At 40.5% G+C, this 20,520-nt stretch overlaps 1 protein-coding gene across 1 annotated transcript in view; it reads left to right on the forward strand.

The window, feature by feature from the left end:
• Positions 1-388: 388 nt before the first annotated feature.
• Positions 389-20,520, forward strand: part of tm2d1 (TM2 domain containing 1) — a 48,015-nt gene continuing 27,883 nt past the window's right edge. The window contains exons 1-4 of the mRNA XM_052010685.1: positions 389-509; positions 1,216-1,284; positions 3,478-3,586; positions 10,649-10,740. Coding sequence (XP_051866645.1) covers positions 389-509; positions 1,216-1,284; positions 3,478-3,586; positions 10,649-10,740 — 391 coding nt within the window. The remainder of the gene's footprint in view (positions 510-1,215; positions 1,285-3,477; positions 3,587-10,648; positions 10,741-20,520) is intronic.

Here is a 20,520-nt window from a genome sequence, read left to right on the forward strand (position 1 = left end):
GCTCCTTCATGGCAAGAGGTTACCAGATGTACAGAGGAAATGGCTCAAGGATATTCTCAAAGCCTCCTTTAAAAAAGTGTAACATCCACACTGACCTGTGGGGAACTTCTAACTGATGACAACTCAAAATGAGAAAGAGCATTTGGGATGGGACTGAGAACCAAGAGCCCAAGTGTCATGAGCTCACAACCTCCCTACTGTCCCACATTGGCCCCCCATCAGTCTCCTCAGAACTGGAGTGGAATGAAGTCATTCTTGGTCAGGAGGGGCTACTGAGAACTAGCAGCTCTGCGCGCCATTGCACTCAATGTCCTTCAGAAGCGAAGTGGGTTGTGAGGCAAATCTCCAAGGCGCTTCCTGCTCCGGTGTCACGTGATCGCGCTTCAAGATGGCGCCGCCCAGGGAGCGGTGGTCCCTGTGGCTGTCGGCTGCCTTCCTGTGTCCTTGTTTATTGAATGTTCTTGCTGCTGATGTCGAAAAGTGCGAGGAACTACGACTCGGGCAATATCCTTTACATGCCTTATTTTTGTGTTGGGTAAATTGTTTGTCGAGACAAGCAGGAGCGCTGGTGTTTTTGTTGCAGTCACGATTAGGAACAAGTGCCTTGTCCTTACCTCGATGGGGATCTATTCTCGGCCGGCACTGCTTCAAGAGCTGGGAACGGAGTAATAAATAACCTTCCTTTTAATAAAGTATGGTATTTAAAATACTTTATTTTTTCCGTCATCCGCTAATAAACTGGTCGCACTATATGAAACTGATAGAAATAAACAAGGAGGATTTTAAGCTTCCGACTCGTTCATGACCATTATACCATAATAGTATAAACATATATATTGACGCAATGCATAGCTTTGTGCCGAGCCTTAATGTCTTCCTTTATTGACTCCAGCAAGATTAGACCGACAGATATATTAATGTAATATTGATGCTTATTCCAATATGTATTGTACCAAAATTTACTAATTCCTCAAGTTTGGTAGGAAATTGAGGTGGTTTTGTAGGGAAGTGTTTAGGTTTCTTTCCTGAGATGCACGTGAACAATTTTACAAAATCATTTGAAAATATTTTGAATTCCCATATACGATACTGATAACTTTGTAATGATACTGAATGAAATATTAATGATTAAAAACAAAATATATAAACTTGTATGTTTGTGCAGATTTTGTAAAAAGGAGAAATGTTTCCTTAACCTTTGTTTCTGTAGATATATCTGTGATACTCCCAAGATAAGTGATATAACACAAGAACCAGAAAACTGCACAAATAATACTGCCTTTGGTACATGCTTTTTTTATATACTAATTATAATATGAAAGTTCTGAGTAAAAGAACATCTTTCTTACGGTTATTTTTTTAGGATTCCGACGTTACCTTCTCTGAATTCTCCAACTACAATATCCTTCTCTATAGTGAATGCAAATAATAATTATTTGTTCAAGTACTTATCTGTGCCCTCTGGCTCCACACACAGATTGCCACCTTGGTCTCTCATGGGCTCTGCTCTTTCCATGGTTCAACCTTTTGTCCTTAACATACAAATAAAAATATTTTGGAGTATTCCCTAATTTTGCCTGCTAGTAGTATATAAAGCTCATTCTCCATGCTGCTAGTTACATTCTTGCGCTCCCCTACACTACCTACACCCTTGAAAGAAGCCTCTCCTGTTTTTCACTTTTCTAACCTTGTCAAAAGCTACCATTATCCCTTTATCCAACCCATGATATCCAGAGTTCCTTTGACTTGTTGGATTTGCCTTTCATCTTTATAGGAACACATTGCCACTGACCTATTTCATTTTTGAATTACTCCCACTGATCACACATAGGCTTATCTGCTAGTAGCTGCTCCAGTGCTCTTTTGCCAGATCACTTTTATCACATTGAAGTCAGCCTTCCTTAAGTTCAGGACCTTGTTTCTCACCATTGACAACCATAAAACTTACAAGCTTATTGTCACTACTTCCAAAATGTTCTCCTTCTGACACACCTTCCATTTATCCAGTTATGTTTCCAGAGATTAAATTCAGTACTCTGTTTTCCACTGGCCCATGCTTAATGGTTCAAAAAGCTTCTGGGTGCATTTTAAAAACTTGTCTGATGCTGTAGAAGACCCTTGCCATCGCAATTGCTCTTGGATTCATGCTCCCCCTCCCTGTGCAGTGAAACCACTTGCAGTGTCATGATCTTGACTCTGGTTTCACTCCCCATAAGAGCATTCACTTCCCACCTGTTTTCCAACATGAGAAAAGGGTTTTGGAATGAGCTTCATGCTGATTCTTCTCTGACTATCTGCTTGCCTTCCTTCCTCCACCTGGTGGTCATCTGTTTCTCCCTGACTGCATTTCCTTTAGCTGCAGAATGACTATGTTTAAACATGTGAATCCACAGAACTCTCCATCCCACTTGAGTTCCAAAACCTGACACTCAAACTGGTCAAAATGGTAGCACTTCCTGCAGATGTAAGTAGTGTCTAGGAATTTCCACATGCTGCAGGCCATACATGCACGCAGGACTGAGCTGCTCAGAGTTGGAAGTTATGTCCTGAAACATGATTGGTAGAGGTGGAAGTGATATCAGGTTCCAAGCCTGCTATGTGTCACTTTCTAAAATGTAATGTCACCTCCAACTTCGTTGCTGGTCTCCATAATGTGCTAAACTCTTTCAGGTGGGTCTTCATCTCCTCACCATGGTTGCCAACTGTAGGTCTGCTGCAGCCTCCTGCTTAGTTTATGTGCTGGTGCCACCTCCTGTGCTCTCATAATTAGGTCCTCTTCTTACTCTGCCTCACTACTGTTGCTGACACAGATATAATCACTGTATTGTTGACAGTTGTCCCATCCAATGCCAAAGCTTGTGCTTTGGAAATTCTCTCTCCAATCGTTCCCCTCCTTCTACTGCTATTTTCTCTCCTAAGAACCCTCCTTAAACTCTATCTTTGACCAAGTTTTTACCCATATTTCCTGATTTTTCTCATATGTACAATGGGTATGAAGATTTGTCTGGATAATACACCTGTGAAGTGTTATGGAATGTATTATGTTAAAGGCACTTTATAAGTCCAGGTTGTTGAAACATTATGTAGATTTCACAACAAGCCTCAGTGAATGAGCAAGTGAGTCTGCTCAGTGCTCCCAGCTCTGCTTGACTTGCCCTAGCCCCTAATTGTTGTCGGTTGGTGGGGGGAGGTTTTGGGAGAAGAAGCTCATGAAAATGCCTCATTTCCACCTGGGAGAAGATGCCTGCAGCAGCCGGTAAATCTATCCCACCGGTGTCCCAAATGCTCCTTCATGTGTATGGTGTGTCCATGTCAGGCATTCATAACCTGGGAGGACCTTTATTTAAACACATCAATTTTCACACACTTTGATGTGCATGATAGCTAAATGTGAGCAAAAATTACAAAACTTAAATTCAATTCATGATGTAAAGTGAAATTATCCCTAATTAAGATTTTTTTAAATTTTATTGCTAGTTCCTTGTATGCCAGCACCTAACATCACCTGCAGAAATTATAGTGGCATTGTAAACACTTTCAGTGGAAAGGAAGTTGGTTTCTATAAGCCCTTTTCATGTCGTAACGTGTAAGTATTTTAGCTTTCTTTATTGTGTCATGCAATTAAAAACAGATATTTCCTCATTGTTTTAAAACCAAATTGTTAATAGATATTCTGTTTATGTACAACCTAATAATGTTGCAATTAGGTCATTACTTGATGGAACATTCAAGTTTACAGTATTCATTTTGGTTTGAAGGGAGGAGAAATATCAATTTGTAGGCCAAATAGTTTGTTTCAATGCTGTAATTCTGTGAATTATTTTGAAATGCTAAGAAATTTGAGAAGTATTTAGATTCCACCAGGATTAGTTTCAGAATGATTATTTAGTCTTTTGAACAACAAAGTCACAATAAAATAAACTGCTGAAGGAACTCAGCAGATCGGTGTGTGCGTGTGTAATTGTTGACATTTTCAGTTCAAGAACCTGCATCAGGACTGAGAGTAGAGGGTGAAGATAGCCTGTATAAAGAGAGGGGGGGAGGGTCAGACGGGCCAGTATGTAATAGGTGGACTGAGGAGGGGTGAAGGATAATTGGCAGAAGGAGCCAGATGTGGGACGGGAGTGGAGATGGGAGATGGAGGCAGATGGGTGACAGGTGGAAGCAGAAAAAGAAAAAAAGGGCACGTAGAGTCATTTGGGGGGAGGGGAGAGTAAAGGTGGAATTAGGCTGGAGAGTGATAAGTGGTGACGTAAGTGTACACTTGAGTGCTATTATTTGGGAACACAACACTATTTCATTTGTTTATTCATAGTTTGTGGTAAGTACTCCAAAGTCAAATACAGTGCATCCAAAGTTATTTAGAACTACACGGCCAAAATATTAGCAGAACTCACTGAGCATGTTGTGAAATTCTAGGGAAAAAAAGGAGCCACTCAAGTGCTGAAGCCAGTGTAAAGAGAATTTGGAGGTGGATCATTAGTTTCAATGTTTAAGTGGGGACATTGATGAGTCTTTGGGACTAGAAAAAAAAGGAGGAATATGCAACATACAAATATGAAACCAGATTACACCTGTTGGTCCATCCAGCATGTGGAAATCTGTGATGTCTTCTGCATCATAATAATATGCTTCCCACCCAACCTGAAAGACATGGAGTATGCTAAGGAGGACAAAAACCTGGCAAAAAGTCTGGAAAGTTCTTTGATTATCTTGGAAGATGTAAGCTAACCCAGGAAATAAATGGCCTTAAAGTATTTTGTCCTGGTTCTTGCTAGGCTCAAGCAAGCAGCTTGCCCCAGAGGTCCACTGTTAACATTTTGTATCTTTCCAAAACTGATTAGTGTCTTCCACAATCTGGCTAGTTGAAACAATTTGTCAGTTGCCTCTGAAGATGGATATGTGTAATATGTTTATAACTCGAATTGCAAGCAAGATCAGAATTTATTCTCCTTTGGGTACAAGCGTATTTTGGAGAATACTTAAGATTCAATAACAGTACAGTGAATTCAGAGTTGCATGTATGCTAGCATGAGTAAACATGGCATATTTCCTTCTCTAAAGAAGATTAGTTAACCAGCTGGGTTTTTATACAACATAGAACAGTAGAGCACTGGACAGGCCATTCGGCCCATGATGTTGTGCTGATCTTGATGCCAATTTAGTAAAATGTCCTCCTCCTGTATATCATTTGTATCCCTCCATTCCCTTCATATTCATGTGCCTATCTAAAAGCATCTTAAACTCCACCAAACTGCCTGCTTCGACTAATACCCCTGGTAATCTATTCCAGGCACCTATCACTCTGCATTTAAAAAAAAAACAACTTTCCCCTCACATCACCTTTAAATTCCCCCCCCCCCCCCCCCCAACCTTTAAAGCGTGTCCTCTAGTGTTTGACATTTCTACCTTGGGGAAAAGATTCTGACCACCTACCCTATCTATGCCTCATAATTTTAAAAACCTCTATCAGGTCTTCCCTCAGCCTCCGATGCTCTAGGGAGAATAACCCAAGTTTTTCCAATCTTTCCTTATAGCTCATACCCTCTAATTCAGGCAGCATCCTGGTAAACATCTTATGCACCCTCTCCACATCCTTCCTGTAACGGGGTGACCAGAACTGCACATAATATTCCAAGTGCAGTCTGACTAAAGTTTTATACAGCTGCAGCATGACTTTCTTACTCTTATACTCAACACCCTTACCAATGAAGGCAAGCATGCCATATGCCACCTTTACCACCTTATCCACTTGTGTAGCCACTTTCAATGGAAGTTTGGACCTGGAACCCAAGATACCTCTGTACCTCAATGCTATTAAGGGGCCTACCATTAACTGTATACTTTCTCCTCTCATTTGACTCCCAAAGTGCAACACCTCACACTTGCCCAGATTAAACACCATCTGCCACTTCTCTGCCCATATCTGTAACTGATCCTGCTGTATTGTTTGATAGTCCTTTATACTGTCCACAACTCCACTAATCTTGGTGTCATCTGCAAACGTGCTAATCTACCCATCTATGTTTTCACCAAAATCATTGATCACAAACAATAGAGGTCCCAGCACTGATCCTTGCTTAACTCCACTGACCTACTCTGTCTTATATGGGCAAGCCAGTTCTGAAACTTGCAATTCACCCTGGATCCAATGCATCTTTATCTTCTGAATCAACCAACTATGAGGGGCCTTACTAAAGTCCATGTGGATAACATCCACTGCCTTACCCTCATCAAGCTCCTTTGACACCTCTTCAAAAAATTCGATCAATTTTGTAAGGCATAATATGCCCCATACAAAGCCATGCTGACTGTTCCTAAGCAGGCCATGCCATTCCAAATGTGTATAAATCCTTTCCCTTTGTATCCTCTCCAATAGCTTCCCTACCACTGACGTGAAGCTCTCCAGCCTATAGTTATTTGGATTATCCCTATTTCCCTTTTTAAACAAAGGCACAACATTTGCTACTCTCCAGTCCCCTGGGATGTCGGCTGTTGCTAGTGAGGAAATAAAGATCTTTGTCAAGGCCTTAGCAATCTCCACACTTGCTTCTTTTAATATTCTGGGATATATGCCATCAGGCCCTGGGAACTTATCCACCTTAATGCTTTTCAGAAGACCAAGCACTACCTTCTCCTTAATCTCAAAATGTCCCAGCACATTAGCATGACCCACTCTGCTTTCACTATCCTCCAAATCCTTCTCGGTAAATATTGACACACAGTACTCATTTAGTACCTCAGCCACTTGCTCTGACTCCATACACATTCTCTCCTTTATCCTTGAGTGGACCTGCCCTCTCCTTAGTTATCCTCTGTCTTAATACAAGTATAAAATGCCTTTGGATTATTCTTAATCCTGTTCACCAAGGACATTTCATGGCCCCTTTTGGCCTTCCTAATCACCTGAGCACTTTCTTGCTATCTTTATATCCTACAAGGGCCCAGTCTTATTTTAACTTCCTAAACCTTCCTCATGCTCCCTTTTTCTCTTGACTAAATTTAGGACCTCTCATGTCATCCAGGGTTCCCTTACTTTACCATCCTTGTCCTTACTGGAACATGCCAATCCTGAACTCTGAGCAGCTAGTCTTTAAACAACTCCCACATGTCAGACATGGACTTGTCTGACAGCAGTTGCTCCCAATCAACGTGCCCTAGCTCCTGTCTTACCCTGTCAGAATTTGTCCTACCCCAATTTAGTACCTTCCTGCAAGATCTGGTTTTATCCTTACTGATATCTATTTTAAAACATAATGAGTTGTGGTCACTATTCCCAAAATGTTCACCCACTATCAGGTCTGTCACCTGGCCTGGCTCATTTCCCAAAACCAGGTCCAGTATATTTTCTCCTCTAGTTGGGCTCTCCACATATTGTTTCAAGAACCCCTCTTGGAAGCACTGAAGAGATCCCACCGCATCTAAGCCTCTTGTATTAAGCAAGTTCCAATCGATACTGGGGAAGTTAAAGTCCCCCACCATGTCAATGTTGTTGTTTCTGCACCTTTCCATAATCTGTCTACATATCTGTTCACACATCTGTTCCTCCACCTCTTGGTGGCTTTTGGGAGGTCTATAGTACCATCAACATAATTGCACCTTTCTTATTTCTGAGCTCCACCCAAATTGCCTCTGTCGATGAGCCCTCCAGTGTGTCCTCTGAGTACTACTGTGATATTCTCCCTTATCAGTAGTGCAACCCCTCCACCTCTTTTACCTCCCCCCACCCCCCCCCCCCCATCACATCTAAAAGAACTAAATCCAGGAACGTTGAGCTACCAGCCTGTCCTTCACGCAACCAAGTGTACTGATACAGGCTCTAACTGCATCCTCCTAGCATTGAAATAAACACATTTCAGCCCATCAGTCCCACCATGTTTATTTGCTCGCCCCTTGTTGTCCTTCCTTTCAGTCTTGTTATACCATCTTTCTTGCCCTCAACCCTACTACCCATTGCCCTGCTGCTGTGGTTCCCACTCCCCTGCCATTCTAGTTTAAACCCTCCCGAGTAGCACTAGCAGACCTCCCAGCGAGGATATTGATTCCCCTCCAGTTAAGATCCAAATCATCTTGTTTGTACAAGTCCCAGCTGCCCTGGAAGAGAGCCCAATGATCCATGAATCTGAAGCCCTTCCTCCTACACCAGCTCCTTAGCCACATATTCAACTTTACTGTGTATCTATTTCTCACCTCATTAGCACGTAGCACGGGTAGTAATCTTGAGATTACAACCCAGGAAGTCCTGCTTTTTAGCTTTCTACCTAGCTCCCTAAATTCCTTTTGCAGGACCTCATCCCTGCTCCTGCCTATGTCATTGGTACCTATATAGACCACAACCTCTGGCTGCTCACCCTCCCCTCTCAGAATGTCCTGTACCTGCTGCGAGACATCCTTAATCCTGGCACTAGGGAGGCAACACACTATCCTGGAGTCTCGATTGGGGCCACAGAAATGCCTACCTGCACCCCTTACTATCGAGTCTCTTATCACTATTGCTCTGCCTGACTTCATCCTTCCCTTCTGTGCCTCAGAGCTGGGCACAGTGCCACTGACCCGGCTACTACTGCTGGCCTTTGAAAGGTCATTCCTCCCCCAACAATATCCAAAGGGGTATACCTGAACCTGAGGGGAATGGCCACAGGGGAGCCCTGCACTGTCTGCCTACTCCCCTTACTTCTCCTGGTGGTCACCCATCTATCTGTAGCCTGCACCTTAGGTGTGACCACCTCACCAAAATTCTCATCTATGATATCCTCAGCCTCTTGGATGATCCTGACTACATCCACCCACACCTCCAGTACCTTGAACCGGTGCGTCAGGAGCTGCAGCTGGGTGCACTTCCCACAGGTGCAGGAGGAGCATCAGGGAGACCATGAGGTTCCCTGACTTCCCACATCGTGCGGGAGGAGCATCCCACTGTTCTGATTACCATTTTGTTGACACTAGGTCAAAAGTTACAGATTAACAGGAAAATAAAAACCTTACCCATTCTTACCTGCTACTCACCTGTGCCTCCTCATCGAAACCTCTTAAGCAAAAGCCTCAACTCGCCACTCTTACAATGGCCACACCAAAACGGCTGCTCTGCTTTACACTGAGTTGCCACACACTTAGCTAATCAGAAACAAAAGCTGCTGTCTCCTCCCCTCTGCTGCTCTGGCTGCTGCAACTTGTGTGGTCCCACAGTTTCATGCTCTCATTACTGATATTAGATTTTTAATTCCAGATTTAATTAACTTAATTTAAATTCTCCAGTAAACTGGATAAGATTAAAACTCATATCCCTTGATTTTTATCCCAGGTCTCTGTGTTACTTCCAGTAATTCAGCCACTATACTGTTGAATACGTCGTTGATATGAGAAAGGTTAATCTGGAATGTTGCTTGAACTTAAATTTTGAGGAAGACAGTGACTGATAAAATGTAACTTTGGTATCATTCAGAAAGTCACCGATACTTGAAATTATGGACAGAATAGTTAAATGTAGAGTTGCATTTGATGGATAAAATAGACTTGCTCATCCAGAACTACCTTGAGGTCTCGGACAGCATACATTTCACCTACTATGTTTTATGAGTTTATTTGAATCCATCTTTGAAGATAGTCGACTTGTAAACAATTCCTACCTTGTTCCCACTGACTGATATTGTCAAGATATGTGATCAGTATTATGTTGTAGCGCCTTATTGGTAGATGGATGATGTCTGACTAAATTTATTTCACTTTATGCAGTACAAGTTAAAAGCAAAAATGAATGGAGATTTCCTTCTAGCATTTTGGCTAGGGTTAATTAAAAAGTCCAGAAACTTAAAACCTCTGATTCATTGATAAGAGAAAAAAATTGCAATGAAGAGATGCATGCAATAACAAAAAAACTACAAAATTTAGGTCCACTGCATGACATGAGAAAATTGAAGCTAAATCTCCAAACTGCATGGTCTCTTTTAATTACCTGAATAGTGAAGACCGAAACAATGTGTGAAGTGACAGGCGCATATCTAAGAGACATTAAATAAGGCCTAGATTTCTTGATGTGTTAACACTTTAACTCCTTTAAGATAGGTTAATGTGCTTGGAGCTGCAAAAAACAAGCATTAGACAAATGCTCAAACTTCTAATTTTGCTAAAATTAACATATGCTGTCCTTAACGATTCCATTTATTTAACCATTGCTACTTCTACAGTTGTTGTTGTCTTCAAAGCCTCATTAAAGGCTGACTTTGATTTTTCTTGAGCATTGACTCCTCCTCTCTGAATTTCAACCCAAATTCCTGTAACAAGAATGGAAATGCTGGTAAAATACAGCTTAATCGGATATGAATGTATAATAAAAAGATAGATTTTACGTTTGAACTAAATTCTCTTAATCCACACTTGGTGTCCATGATGAGCTGTAATGGTAATGTGGTTGAAATTAGGAATTTAGTATTGTGGAAGTCTGAATGCAATCCATATCCTATTCCATCTATAGTATTGTATTCTGCTGCTCTAACGTGCTGTGATATATTGCCACTTCTTTTTAAACTGAAGGAATGTTTATGTTAAAAATTAGTACATGAGACCATTTCTAGATTTTAATAACCACTTTATGTGAGGTTACTCTTATCAAACAAGTACACTGATTTCCATTTTGACATTTTTCTTTAAGGACTGGTTATTCATATAAAGTGGCAGTAGCTCTTTCCTTATTTCTTGGATGGTTGGGAGCAGACAGATTCTACTTAGGGTATCCAGCTTTGGGTAAGGATGATTTATATTTTAAATGACACAATTTTGTGCTAGTGTATAATACATTTATAATATAAATTGCTATTAATGCCATGAACATTTCAACTCCCTATTTAAATGGAAATGTATTTACACAAAACAGGTATTCAGTTCAATTGCACCACTATTTCTCATTATATTTGCAATTTTGTGATGGCATTTTTGGATATGATTGTGCTTGCCAAAACAGATACTACTGGAGATGAAATCATACTTGTTTGAATTAACTGAAAAGTTCTGGCAATCTGAGCCTGTAAGCTACAATGTTCTTTATTACCATTATTATTAACAATCCTTTAAAATACTTAATTTGCATTAAAAGTCTGTTCACACATACCTGGTAAATATCCTTGCCTGCAGTAAGCTTTCCAGTGCCTGTCAATGTATAAATCTCCTTCCTCTATCTTGAGTATGGTGGATTCGTTGTCATTGTCATTCATTGTCATTTCCATGTCAAAATTTCAGCAAATAAAACTCTAAAATCCCTTAATTCTTATTGGTAACTAATTTTTATCTTGCATCTGTACAATTTGTATCTTATATGTACAACATGTATCGTGCAGTTGCCATACCTTATTTTCTCCGTAAGTACTACGTAAAGCATAAATTTGAGAACAGGATCTTCTTTCATTTTCATAGTGCAGACTTGGTGATATCTTCACTAGGCAATCCAAAGATATTATTTCTGCAGATAGGCAGCTGGAAGAGCAAATCTGCTTTCCTCTTCTGTGCTTTTTCTTAAAATTATTCCTGCTCTAAGGCTATATAAAACTTTAATTAGGCAGCACTTGGAGTATTGTATGCAATTCTCATCACCCCATTACAGGAAGGACGTGGAGGCTTTGGAAAAGGTACAGAAGAAGTTTACTAGGATGCTGGATTAGTGGATATGAGCAAACAGGAAAGGTTCGGCAAACTTGGGTTGTTTTCTCTAGAGCATTGGAGGCTCAGGGGAGACCTAATAGAAGTTTATAAAATTATGAAAGGTGTAGATAGGGTAAATAGTCGGAGTCTTTTTCGCAGGATAGAAATATCAAATACTAGAGAACATGCATTTAAGGTGAGAGGGGGAAAGTTTAAAGGAGATGTACAGGACAAGTATTTTATACAGAAAGTGGTAAGTGTCTGGAACGGGCTGCCAGGGTAGTGGTGGAAGCAAATATGATAGTGGCATTTAAGAGGCTTTTGGATAGACACATGAATGTGCAGGGAAGGAGAGATATGGCTCGTGCAGGCAGAAGAGATTTAGTTTAATTTGGCATTGTGTTCGGCACAGACATCATGGGCCATAGGGCCTTTTCCTGTGCTGCACTGTTCTATGTTCTAAAAGAGTCTCACATCAGTCAAGCCACTGCAACATCTGACAATTCAAACACCCAAACTCTATTAAATGGAGTATTCTGTTCCTCAGATGTGAAACCAAATTAAGAATATACATTAATAATTCATATTTAAAGTGTGTGTATTTTCATCTAGTAACATAAAGGTTACAGATAATTAGCTCGTTGATATTGGAACAGTTTTCCACCTTTTGCATCCACTGTTATTAGGTTGGCTAAAATAAACAGATCTCCATTGCACTGTTGTATTGTGCTGGGTGTGAAATTAACACATCTTTGCACAGCTGTAGAAGGATAGATGTCAAATAGATACGCTATGCACTGCTGCAACATATACTTAATCCCCAATTTAAGAATAATGCCTACTGCATCAACAGTTTTTTTTCTTTCCCTTAACCATATACCTTAATGCACTGTATTTTCGAAGAGTTATGCTATGAATTCTTGATGTCCAAGAACTGGATAAATCGTGTAAACACATACTCATTTAGGACTTTCAAAATCATCATTGATGGAATAATTTCCTTACTATGTTGCCTACATTTGAGCCAAGATTCCAAAGGTGAAAGGGAAGTATTGAATCACCCAATCCTTTTTGTTTTATTCTAACACTTTAAAGCACAAATTACAAAAATATACTTTTTAAAAGTAACTTGCTATAAGTAATATTTGATATTAGATTTGGCAGGCTTTAATATTTATAATTACACCATTTATGCTTTATTATATTTAGTATAAATGAGTTTTTAATGATGTGGAAATCTATAATCACTGCTCAGCAATCTCGCTGCCCTAAGAAGCTAATTTTATATGCTTAAATTATAATTCCCTCAGATGATATAAAATGTTAATCAATTTAAAACATAACATAAAGTGACCTTTTTAAAAAACTATTTCAACAACCTTAAACCTTGCATGTTCCAATTTTTACATCGTCCTCTAATTTTTTAAAAATATTATTATAAATTTCTATTTGCTGATTTGCTATCTGAGAATTCTTCAGTGTGATTGGCTGTTCAGGCAGTTTAGTGATAAGATTCTCACTGGATCCCAGGGTTTCCTTCGAACTGATGCTTTGTAGAAAACAACATCAAAAACTGGTAACTGGTTAGGAGGTAAGAGGTGGAGAAGGGAATAAAGGGTTTGTTCTTTGCTTGATGCCGTCTGACAAGTGAGGTTCCCTGGAAAACTGAACTGGAATTTTGGCGATATAAGAGAGTTGTATAGCTGATGACCTAAAATCCAGAGTGAGATGGAGTGATTGTGCTTGATAGCAAGGATGCATTTAACTGAGGATAACGTCAAGGAGCCCCGGTAAAACTGAAGACAATGGAAATCAAGGGGAAAACTCTCCAATGGCCAGAACCAAACCTAGGACAAAGGAAGATGGTTCAGATTGATGGGAGGTTATTCTTCTCAGGTTCAGAACATTGTTGTTTCTCAGGCAGTATATTAAGTTAGCCATCTTTAGTGACCTCTTTTCCATTGTAAAGTTGGAATTGGGATGCTTTTTACATCAACTTTATTTGTAGTTTCTCAACTAATAAATCAGCCCATGCCTACGTGCAGCAAGATCCTGGCAACAAGCAGGCATAAGTTGTTGAATGGCAAATAATAGTCACGCCTCCTAAAGTACTAACCATCGGCAAGAGAGAGTTAGCTACCACCTACTGGCATTTAGTGGCATTGTCACTACTGAGTTCCCAACCATCAATGTAGTGGATAATCCTGTTGACCAGAAATTGAACTTGAACAACACAAATACTAGTAGCTACAAAAGCAACTGGGGCCCAAGGGCCTGTTCCTGTGCTGTACAACTCGGATGAAAAGTTGGGTATTCTATGACAAAGGGCTCACCAAAAACTATGCCGCCACCAAGAACACTTACACCAGGTGTGAAATGGAATACCTTCCATTTGCCTGGATGAGTGCAGATTAAGTGAACTTGAGATGATAATCAACATCCAGACTGGTTGATTGGCAGTCCATTCGCCATTCTTAACATTTACTCCCTCTTTCAGTGACTTACTTTGGATGTGGTGCTTGCACTGCAGCAACTCAGTAAAGTTTTCTCGACAGCATCTCTCAAACCCAGGAACCCTATCATGTCCATTTCTCCTTCAGGAAAACAGTCTTCATTTGGAAATGCATTGCTTTCCTTCATCATCACTGGATAACGATTCTGGAGCCCATTATCCACAAATACAGTGGATGTACTTCCACTGGGTGGACATCAGAGGTTAAATAGAGTAGCTCATCGCCACCTTCTCAAGGCCAATAGGGGAGGGTAGTAAATGCTGGTCTTCTGAGCAATGAGACCTACAAATGACTTTTTTTTAAATGTCAAGTTTGCAGATGAGGTTAATTTATAAGATACAGAATGGTGGCTGGTTGCGGGGAACTACAGAGGATGAAAGGTAGATTAAAAGTGTAGGCAGAACAATGGCAGATGGTGTGCAATGTAAATAAATGTGAGGTCATCTACTTTGGATCCCGAGAAGGCAAATCAGTATGTTTAATGGCAGGATTCCAGGAGCAGTAGATAAGCAATGTGATTTTGGTGCACAAATCAATTAAGTCTAGAACATAAATGTAAACAATCATGAGGGCTAATGGGCAATTGACTTTTTTTCCTCAAGAGGTTTTCATTCAAAAGTGAGGGAATCATGTTTTGGTTATATAGCACTTTAGAATCAATCTGGAGCACTTCATAAGTTAAACTTTGCCTTTATAATGAGATATCAGCTTTGGAAGAGGTACAGCATCTATCACTTGAATAGCAGTGTGTAAAGGGTTAAATTAGGATTATATTTCACTGTGTTTAGACAGAAGAGAGGTGATCTGATTGAGATGCTTAAAATCATAGAAAAAGGTGGATAGATCTGGAGAAATTACTTTTCTTGGTGGGGATGTTGAACAACAGGGATGATCTTAAGATTAGAGTTTGACCATTTAGTAGTAATATCAGGAAGCACACATCAGAAATCAGGAAAATGATGCCCCAAATCCCTTGTTTAGCTAGATCTCCAACATTTACTACACTTTATGTGCTAGTGCTAAACTAGTAAGACTACATATTACAGTGAGGAAAAGTGTTTGTTAGATGCACATATAGTTCTGCTATTTCAGTTGTTCAGATTCACAACGTGAGCTACTGATAGTCAAGGCAGCCAGGGTGTTGACCTGACAAACTTCTGCTCAGAATTAAAATAACAGTACTTTTCCGTAAGCTATATGTACAAACATTTTCATCTCAAATTGTTCACCACGTGACTTGGCAGAGCATTACATTAGGCTGCAAAGACAAATATATTGAACATAGTTTTGCATGGTATAATTTCAAAGGCAAATAGTTTACTTTTTGTTTCATTAGAGGTTTGTAATTTAAAAAGTAATTCGATATCTCCAGCTTTTATCACCATTATAAAGCAGTTTCAATTCTTTTTGACCTGGAGATCAAAACTCTAGTAGCAAATGATCTGGATCAAGACCAAACACTTTCAGCCTTTTCTGCCAAGAAGGCAAAAGTGATGTGCATCTTATCACATTAGTCTAGTTTTGTATTCTGATCCAAGAGATTACAAGCTAATTTCTGAATCACAGGACATGCTGTAGGCACTTCCTTGCATTGTGAACATAATATTTTGATTGCAGACTTTGTCCACTCTTGCTTTTTGTAGCAGTCTTTAAGCCTTTACTGACATGCCCACATCACCATTGGTCCAACCCATCACTACTTTTAATTCTGTGAATATATCAAGAGTCACTGCCTTTCTGCCCTGAGTGCTTGTACATGTGAACAAGGTTCATGTTATTTGTTTTTGCTGCATCTTTCTAATCTAAGCTGCTAATGTATCTTTTAATGTTTGGTGAACCCTCATAACAGTGGTATAATTACATCCACGCTCTTGGTTGTCCAGCTACATAGATATTTTATACTGCATTTGCTTTCATTTTTCTGGTACTCAGGAGTTTTTTTTATATTGGCAATACAGCACAAGAACAGGCCCTTCGGCTCACGGTGTCTGCACTGACCATAATGCCAACCTAAACTACTCCCATCTGCCTGCATATAGTCTGTATCCCTCTATTCCCTTCCTGTTCGTATGTCTGTCAAAATACCTCTTAAATGTTGCTATGGTATCTGCTTCTAATACGTCCCCTGGCAGTATGATCCAGGCATCTACCATTCTGTTCACAAAAAAAAATCTTGCCTTGCAAATTAAACTTCTACCCTCTCACCTTAAATTAACCTTTAAACTTCCACCCTCTCACCTTAAACCTATAGCCCCTAGTATTTAACGTATTCACCCTGGGAAAAAGACTGACAATGTATACTACCTGTGCGTCTCATAATTCTGTATAATTCTGTCAGGTCACCCCTCAGCCTCTGATGTGCCAGAGAAAACAAACTAAGTTTGTCTAACCTCTCCTTATAACTAGTACACCCCAATCCAAGAAGTATTCTAGTGAAGGTCTTCTGTACCCTCACTGAAGTCTCCAGCATTTTGTTTCTTTGGCCTTATCGAAGACTTATCCAGCTGCAAGATGACTTCCCAACTTTTATACTCAAAAGATTGTTCCAAAAGATAAATCCACGGACTTGGTGGAGATCATTCTCCCTAGTCGCCAGCTATTTTTTCTGAGGGTGAAAACAGTGTGATTCTAAAATAGAAATTAATAAATCATTTTGACTTTGATTCCTCAAAAAGACTTCCCTTCCAGAACACTGATGATGTCCTTTAAGCTTTTACCCAAAAAACCCAAGTGTCCTCTCATAATATTAGTGTTACCTTATTTTGGATTATTTCTTACAACCTCACTTTCTCCTGTGATCCCTCAAGGGCTTCAACCACATTCAAGGCCATCTCCAACTACTTTCATGTGTCTTGTCATCAGCACTCCCTTCCAATTCATTTCTTTCTTCATCAGTGTTTCTATTCTCCCAATTGCCTTGGCTCTGTATTGCTATATTTATTTCGTTGCTTAGTCGTACCTGCATGCTTAGTGCTATTGTCACAGCTTAAATTTCAGTGTTGGGCAATCTTCCAATATAATTCCTTACCTGTATTTACTCAGTGCATACATAGCCGTATGTGGCATACAACTAGCTTGGCTATCCACCTTGCATTTCTAGCTAGACACATACAAGTTCTAGTAAAGTTCTAGGGCTTTAGCTCTAGGGTTTTAGGATATTAAAGTTCTAGGGCTTTACACTAAATAATAGGGGGGTGGGTTCAACAGATTGGAAAAGAATGGATAAAGTAAAAGGGAAGGAGAGTGCAGGAGAGGTTACTGAAGTCTCCAGAATAAAGAATGAGACAAGTTTAGAAAGGGATAAGTATTTAAGGGATAAGCTTGTGCATGCATCACAAAAGGTTGGTTTGCAGGTGCAACAGGTTATCAGGAAGGCAAATGAAATGTTGGCCTCCATTGTTAGAGGGATTGAATTTAAGAGCAGGGAGGTTATGCTGCAACTGTACAGGGTACTGGTGGCTGCACCTGGAGTACTGCATACATTTTTGGTCTCCTTACTTGAAGAAAGATATACTGGCTTTGGAGGCGATGCAAAGGAGGTTTACCAGGAGATTAGCCTATGGGGAAAGATTGAGTCGCCTGGGACTATACTCGCAGGAATTCGGAAGAATGAGAGGGGATCTTGTAGAAACGTATAAAATTATGAAAGGGATAGATAAGATAGAGGCAAGAAAGTTGTTTCCACTGGTAGATGAGACCAGAACTAGGGGACATCGGCTCAAGATTCAGGGGAGTAGATTTAGGACAGAGATGAGGAGAAAAGATGAAATATGAAGTTAAGCTAACCAATAATATAAAAGAGGTTACCAGAAGTTTTTTTCAGATATATAAAGAGTAAAAGAGAGGCAAGAGTGGACATCGGACCACTAAAAAAACGATGCTGGAGAGGTAGTAATGGGAAACGAAGAAATGGCAGATGAATTGAATAAGTATTTTGTGTCAGTCATCACTGTGGAAGACACCAGCAACATACCAGAAATTTGAGAGAGTTGGGGCAGAGTTGAGTATAGTTGCTATTACTAAGGAGAAGGTGCTTGGGAAACTGAAAGGTCTGAAGGTAGATAATTCACTTGGACAGGATGGACTACACCCCAGGGTTCTGAAAGAGGTAGCTGAAGAGATTGTGGAGGCATTAGTAGTGATCTTTCAAGAATCACTAGATCAGGAATGGTTCCGGAGGACTGGAAAATCAAAAATGTCACTCCACTCTTGTAGAAAGGAGGGAGGCAAAAGACACAAAATTATTAGCCAGTTAGCCTGACTTCAGTGGTTGGTAAGATGTTAGAGTCCATCGTTAAGGATGAGGTTTCAGGGTACTTGGAATCACATGATGAAATAGGCCAAAGTCAGCATGATTTCCTTAAAGGGAAACCTTGTCTGACAAATCTGTTGGAATTCTTTGAGGAAGTAACAGGCAGGATAGACAAAAGAGAGTTGGTGGATGTTGTTGACTTGGATTTTCAGAAGGCCTTTAACAAGGTGCCACATATGAGGCTGCTAAACAAGATAGGAGCCCCTGGTATTACAGGAATGGTACTGGCATGGATGGATGGTTGGTTGACTGGCAGAAGGCAAAGAGTGGGAATACAGGGGGCCTTGAGAAACAAAGGACCCCAGATGCTGGAATCTAGATGAAAAATACTGGAATGCTGGAGGAACTCAGCAAGCCAGGCAGCATCTGTGGAGAAAAAAAGAAAGACTAGGAGAGGGAAGAAAAGAGGCATGGTTGGGGGTGGGTGTGGGGATTACTTAAAGTGAGAGAATCTTTTCTTCTACCCCCATTTTTGATCCTTAATTTTGACCCGTCGCCCAGTGTTTCTGCTCTCCCCTCTACCTCCGCATCTGCCTGTCACTATCTCTTACCTGCATCCACCCATCACCACCTTGTGCCCACCCCGCCTCCCCTCTTTTGTCCGCCTATCACTGCTCTGCTTTTCCCTCCTATATATTGGACTTCCCCTTTTCCTATCTTCAGTCCTGAAGAATGGTCCTGACCCAAAATGTTAGCTGCCTGATTTTCTCCACGGATGCTGCCTGGCCTGCTGAGTTCTGCCATCATCATAGCGTTTTTCTCCTTCATAAAGGGGGCATTTTCTGGTTGGCTGCCAGTGACTAGTAGTGTTCTGCAGGGGTCGGTATTGGGTGGGTCTGCTACTTTTCACATTATATGTTAATGATCTGGATGACGGAATTGAGGGCTTTGTGGCCAAGTTTACAGATGATGCAAAGATAGGTGGAGGGGCAGGTCGTGTTGAGGAAGGAGAGAGTCTGCAGAAGGACTTGAACAGGTTGGGAGAGTGGGCATAGAAGTGGCAGATGGAATACAGCATAGGGAAGTGTACAGTCATGCACTTTGGTAGAAGGAATAAAGGTGTAGAATATTTTCTAAATGGGGAGTGAATTCAGAAATTGGAGGTGCAAAGGGACTTGGGAGTCCTGTGCGGGATTCCCTAAAGCTTAACTTGCAGTAAGGAAGGCAAATGCAATGTCAGCATTTATTTCAAGAGAACTAGAATATAAAAGCAAGGATGTAATGCTAAGGCTTTATAAAGTGTTGGTCAGACAACATTTGGAGTATTGTGAGCAGTTTTGGTCCCTGTATCTAAGGAAGGATGTGCTGGCATTGGGAAGGGTCCAGAGGAGGTTTACAAGAATGATCCTGGGAATGAAAAGATTAATGTATGAGGAGAGTTTGATGGCTCTGGACCTGTACTAGCTGGAGTTTAGAAGGATGAGGGGGGATCCCATTGAAGCCTACTGAATATTGAAAGACTTGGATAGGATGGACGTGGAGAGGATGTTTCCAGTAGTGAGAGAGTCTAGGACCAGCATTCAGAATACAAGGACGTCCCTTTAGAACAGAGATGAGGAAGAATTTCTTTAGCCAGAGGGTGGTGAATCTGTGGAATTCATTGTCACAGACAGCTGTGGAGGCCAAGTCAATGGGTATATTTAAAGTGGAGATTGATAGGTTTTTGATTAGTAAGGGCATCAAAGGTTACGGGGAGAAGGCAGAACAATGGGATTGAGAGGGAAAAATAAATCAGCCATGATCAAATGACAGAGCAAACTTGATGGGCCAAATGGCCTAATTCTGCTCCTATGTCTTATGGTTATAGTAAGCTCATTATACTTCACAAAACTAGTCATTATCTAGGATCACACTGGATAGTGAAGATAAGTGCTGATATCTTGTCTTCACTGCAGACTACCTCCTCAGACTTGGTTTAAAACATAAAAATCTAACATCCACAAGCATTCAATGGATAAAGTATCTGTTCAACCACTTTCTACTGTTTCTTTTCCCCTTTTCAACCAAATCAAAGTCTTACCCCACAATGCTCTATCTTTGCCAAGTACTTTTTTCTATATTGGA

This window comes from Pristis pectinata, chromosome 3 (genome assembly GCF_009764475.1).
Source record: "Pristis pectinata isolate sPriPec2 chromosome 3, sPriPec2.1.pri, whole genome shotgun sequence".
NCBI classification, from domain to species: domain Eukaryota; kingdom Metazoa; phylum Chordata; class Chondrichthyes; order Rhinopristiformes; family Pristidae; genus Pristis; species Pristis pectinata.